At 41.2% G+C, this 6,000-nt stretch overlaps 1 protein-coding gene across 1 annotated transcript in view; it reads right to left on the bottom strand.

The window, feature by feature from the left end:
- igsf9bb (immunoglobulin superfamily, member 9Bb) overlaps positions 1-6,000 on the bottom strand; it is a 565,867-nt gene that overhangs the window by 93,462 nt on the left and 466,405 nt on the right. The window contains exon 8 of the mRNA XM_048615582.1: positions 2,134-2,276. Within this exon, the coding sequence (XP_048471539.1) occupies positions 2,134-2,276 (143 nt within the window). The remainder of the gene's footprint in view (positions 1-2,133; positions 2,277-6,000) is intronic.

Here is a 6,000-nt window from a genome sequence, read left to right as displayed (position 1 = left end):
GTCTAACTTACTCATTACCTCCTTCAAGAATTCTAACAGAACTATCTAGCATGAGCTCCCCTTGATGAAGCCATGCTGACTGAGCTCAATTTTACCATGCACTTCCAAGTGCTCTGCAATCTCATCCTTAATAATGGGGACTAAAATCGTCCCAGTGAGTAAGGGCAGGAAAACCAGCCTATAATTTCCTGTGTTCTGCCTCCATCTCTTCTTAAACAGGGATGTTACATTAGCCATTTTCCAGTTCTCTTGGACCCTCCCTGACTCCAGCGATTCCTGAAAGATCACCACTAATAGTTCCACAATCTCCTCAGCTATCTGCTTCAGAACCTTTGGGTAACTTATCAGTTTGTTCTGGGTGATTTATCCATCTTCACATCTTTCAGCTTTCCCAGCACCTTCGCCTTAGTGATGGCCAATACACTCACATTTGCCCCCTAACTCTCTTGAAGTGCTGGTATGCTAATGATGTCTTCCATCATGAAGACTGATGTAAAGTACCTATTCAGTTCCCCTGCCATTTCTTTGCTCCCCATTACTACTTCTCCAGCTTCATTTTTTAGCATTCCAATATCCACTTTTGCCTCTCTCACTTACCTTGTATAAACCAAAAAAAATCTTGCAATCTTCTTTATATTACTAGCAAGCTTACTCTCATATTTCTTCTTATCATTTTTTAGTTGTCCTCTGCTGATTTTCAAAGGCTTCCCAATCTTCTGGGTTGCCGCTAATCTTCACCATATTGTATGCTTTTTCTTTTGCTTTTATACAGTCCCTAACTTACCATGTCAGCCACAATCGTCTTGTTCTCGCCTTAACAGGTTTCTTCTTTCTTTTGATAAATTTCTGTTGTGCCTCCTAAATTACTCTCAGAAATTCCTGCCATTGCTACTCCACCATCTTCGTTGCTAGGCTCCCCTTCCAATCAACTCTGGCCAGCTTCTCCCTCACGTCTTTGTGGTTACATTTACAGAATTGTAATGCTGATACATCTGATTCCAGCTTCTCCCTCTCAAACAACGGGGTGAATTCAATCATATCATGGTCACTGCCTCCCAGGGGTTCCTTCACCTTAAGTTCTCTCATTAAGACTGTCTCATTGCACATCACCACATCTAGAATTGCCTGTTCCCTTGTTGCCTCTACTATAGGTTGCTCCAAAAATTCAATCTCAAAGACATTCTATGAATTCCTTTTCTCCTACCAAATGCATTTTCCCAGTCCGCCTGAATATTGAAGTCCCGCATGATTATCTCAATATTGCTTTTCTTACATGCCTTTTCTATCTCCTGATTTATTTTCTTCCCCACATCCTGACTACTGCTAGGAGGCCGTACACAACTCCCATCAGAGTTGTTTTTTCCTTTGTGGTTCTTCAACTCTACCCACACAGATTCTATGCCTTCTGGCCCTATATTGCTTCTTGCTATCGATTTAATTTCATTTCTTACTAATAAGGCAATCCCTCTGCCCATCTGCCTGTCTTTTAAATAGGACGCATGTCATTGGATAATTAGTTCCTAGCCCTGAACCCCTCGCAGCCATGTCTCTATGATGCCCACTATTTTATACCAGCTAACTTCAATCTGTGCTGCAAGCTCATTTACCTTGCTTCTTAAATGCTCAGCACATTTAATTACAACAGCTTCAGTTCTACGTTGACTGCCACCCTCCACTCCCTTCTCATAGCTGTCCTCTTATCTGCTGTGCCTGAAGTTAGATTCCTGATTCTTTTGATACTCCTTCTCCTATTACTTGTTCTGGAAACTTTAATAACCTCTCCTGAACAAGTGCAGCAGACCCAATTATTTGCAAAATGGGAATAACAGAGATTGGGCATTGTCTGGTTAGGATGACCTACAATCAATTCGATATATCACTTTCCTGCAGAATCTGATTTGACCTTGGGTTGTGTCCATGGACCAGTCAAATACTTCCTCACAAGAAGAGAGAGAAGAAAAGAATAATACAACCAAAAGTTTTTTTATAATGAAGTTGAGAAAATTCTATCCCCTATCAAATTTCCTCAGCTCAGGTCTGAAGTAAATTTTATATGAGAGATCCAATCACTAGATCTCTCACTCTTGTCCTCAGTACAACCTGGATTTGATGACCCTAAATTTTACAATATACCTTTTCAATCCGTAGTGGTCGTCCATCTTTGGTCCACTTGACTTGTGTTGCTGGCGGATCCGCATCCACTGGGCACTTGATATATCCAGGCATCCCAACTGGCAGGTAAATGATGGGAGGCATGTTGACAACTCGTGCTGGATCTGACAAATAATGAACAAGCTAGGGTCAGAGGTTAAATTGAAGGTCAAATCTGAGCCTTGCTGTGTTACGATCAAACTGATCCTACTGTGGCCGTTCTTTGGTGGGTACAGGGGGAATTACACCCAGTTGTTTGCTTTGTAGTACAAATACAGAACAATGGTAGACCTCAGATATTCACAGATATGTCACAGAGTTAATCTTTTATCTTTCTTCAGTTGCCATTTTAAAGCCATTTGCCTGCGGAACTCCCCAATTACATTTGTAAATCATATCGAGATCTTATAAGCAATACAGTCGGTTCTGCTATAATGTGATAGTTGCGTTCCTGTGCAACATTGCGTTATAGAAAACTGCGCTATAGAAATAACGCACCATGGGCAAAGCAGGGTTAGGGGCTGATCACCAGGAAAAGCACTCAAAATCAGTCAAAAATCACTCAAAAGTCTAACATAAAGGATAGCATTGTTTGAATAAATGTTTAACTCATATCTAATAATTAAATAAAAGTAAATTTAACACCTTTGAAAAAAATGTCAAGGTGACTTGATGCGGGAGGAGGTTTTGAGGTTGCTCTGTTATTAATGCAGGGGCTGAGGGTTGTCGTCATCACCATCATTATCATCACCTTCAGGTGCAGTTGTGGTTACAGGGTTAGGGCGAAAAATAATTAATCCAGAAGTGGATGGCGGTGGTTTTTTTTTTCTGACTGTTTCTTGGGGGTTGACTTAAAAAAGACATCAAATTTTTGCTGCTTTGCCCCTTTCCTTCTTTCATGAAGAAGCTGTTCAAAGGGTGCCAAATAAGATCTTATTGCACGAACTGCTACCCTGCTGCATTCTGCATTGTAATCATTGTCCTCTAAGAACTGCAACTGCTTCTCAATTACCCTCAGGATTGAAGACAAAACAGAAGTGGAAAGCTCTTGTGGTGCTGCATCCTGGACTTCATCTTCTTCATCTCTACCTTCCACTATCCCCTCAGCGACAAGTTGTTGTAGATCAGCTGTAGAGAGGTCTTCACAGTGGGACTCAAGCAGCTCTCCAACATCCTCACTCTCCACTTCTTCAAATCCAACTAGCTTTGCAAGGATCAACACAATGTCCTTTGATTCGTGAGAGATCCTCTGATGGATCAAAGCCTTTAATATCTTGAAGAAAATCTGGGAGAAGCTTCTGCTTAACTGCAAGCAAGCAGTTCTTACTGACACCACCCCAGGCCTCCATGATAATGTCAACTGCATTCTTGATGTTAAAGCTCTCCCAAAATTGATGAACACTGTCCTTATCCCCGTCAATGGCTGCAATCAGCTTCTTAAATGTGTGCTTTAAATAATAAACTTTAAAAGCTGCTATTACACCATGGTCAAAGTTGCCGGAAAAGCTCAGCAGGCCTGGCAGCATCTGTGAAGGAAAAAAACAGAGTTAACGTTTCGGGTCCGGTCACCCTTCTTCAGAACTGGACACGAAACGTTAATTCTGTTTTTTCCTTCACAGATGCTGCCAGACCTGCTGAACTTTTCTAGCAACTTTGTTTTTGTTCCTGATTTACAGCATCTGTAGTTCTTTCGGTTTTTACTACACCATGGTCCATGGAAAGAGAGAGGTTGTGAGAAAGAGAGAGGTTGTGATTGGGGGTAGAAATAGCATTTTGATGTTTTTAGAAAGCTCACCAATGGTGGGAGGATGGCTTGGCAAATTATCCAGGATGTGGAGAATCTTGAAATCCAGAGTTTATTTTTCCTGCAATACTTTCTAAATACATCTTTCAAAACATCAACAGTAAGGTCAGAAAAAATTTGCCCCATCATCCAACCTCTTTTGCTTGGCCTAAAGTAGACGCCTAGAGTAGACTTAAGGTAACCTTTCAAGGCTTGCAGGTTGGCAGAGTGGTCCACCACCACAGGCTTAAGCTTTAAGTCTCCACAGGCACTGGCACCCAGCAGCACAGTCATACGATCCTTTGCCAACTTTAAAGCCTGGAGTATGCTTTGTTCATAGAAATGTAGGTTCTTGATGGCATTCACTTTCAGTATAAACCCGTCCCATCCTAATTTAAAATTTGATCTAAGTTGTAGCCTTCTTTGTCAATTAATAATTTACTATGGGAGGAAATGCCATTGCATGCTCTCCGTCCGCACTGGAAGCTTCACCACACGACTTTACATTATGAAAAGCATAGCTATTCGTAAAACCAGCAAATCAGCCGATGTTATCATTAAAGGCAGGCACATCTGCAGGATTTTCAGCTTTTTTTGTTAGATTTTCATAGCTAAGGCTTTCTCTTTTAGGGTGAGAAAGGTGGTCCCAGATCGCTGTTTCATTTGATCTTCTATCCACACACTTAGAAGCTGCTCCATCCCCTCATGTTTCTTTGTCAGTGACCTCACAGATTTGCTAGCACTCGGGCTTGTTCCAGCAATACAGCTTGCTTTAATCTTTTCTGCATTGTCTCTAATGGTGCATAAGGTAGACTCCTTTATTCCTGTCATGTGAACTATATCACATATTCTCTCATTACGCTCAACACACTTTATAACATCTAGCTTCTCTTCCAGTGTTATAGCATTTTTTTTAACATTCACCACCCGCAATTTTATCACCAGGACGCTTCTTGCTAACATCCTTGTCACTTTTTCCTTGCATTTTTGTGGGTCACACGACTGAATTTGCAAAAAAACCTGAAAATCATGGAGTACTGTACCTCTCACAGAAAGAGTTTACGACAAAGTCTGCGAAATGATCACATGATGCTGGTGTGGAGACTGTTTCGGTGCTAACTTTGTACATTTTCAGGACAAAACCCATGAAATGATCATATGATGTCAATGCGTACTCTGCACACCAATGGAATTGCGTTATAACCAACACAAGTTTGCGTTTTAGAGCGTTCCCCTATTCGTCAGTCTCATTATAGCCAATTCGCAATGCTGGAACACACATTATAGCAGAACCTACTGTATTGGTAAAAGCTTAGAAGTTGTGCCTTTTCTAAGACTGATAGGCATTTTGCTGCATATTCAGGAGTTAAAAATGAGTGGGAGTACATTCAGTTGTAGCTAAGTGTTGCAAATTAGGTCAAATTATTCAATCAAACTACTGTCACAAATTACAATTGAAAATCTATGACTGTGATTCAAATATAATAGCTATTTTTTGAAGCTCTTTTGCTTCAGAATCTGTAGGCTCAGTGATGTCTGAGTCAACCATGTAAGTGGTAACTGTATTAAATTGATGCTAGAGGTAATAAATCCTAACTGGTAGTGGGTTGTTGAACTGACTGGATCAGCTTCAACACTGGTTCTACTTCTTACGCAAAGTTACTTTCCTGTGGCTTAAATGGAGAATTAAACTGAGTGGGAATTAAAACAAACATTGACCCCAATCCTGCCAGATCCTAACAAGTCGGTAAGGTTAGAATTACCCTCACTAGGTTGCATGTTACAGACTGGTTGCTTCCCCTTAAACTCTCCAAATTCATTTGGAAGCCAAGGAGTGGTGATAATGAGGACACAGTGAGACCTCTGACCCTCTCAGGGGAGGAAGTCCCACCCTTGGAAGCTGCAATCTAGTCAAATTGACTGGCACCTCCTGCAGTTCTGACAGCATCAAAAGTTTGTACTAGGTGCTGCCCCTACTGCCAGAAGTACATGAGGAAGGAAACCATTCATCCTAGACAAGGTAACCACTGGGCAAGCAAGGTTTTACTAATTTGGGTGTTGGGTTG

Source organism: Rhincodon typus, chromosome 32 (assembly GCF_021869965.1).
Source record: "Rhincodon typus isolate 14 chromosome 32, sRhiTyp1.1, whole genome shotgun sequence".
NCBI lineage: Eukaryota > Metazoa > Chordata > Chondrichthyes > Orectolobiformes > Rhincodontidae > Rhincodon > Rhincodon typus.
This window is presented reverse-complemented; position numbering and strand designations above follow the sequence as displayed.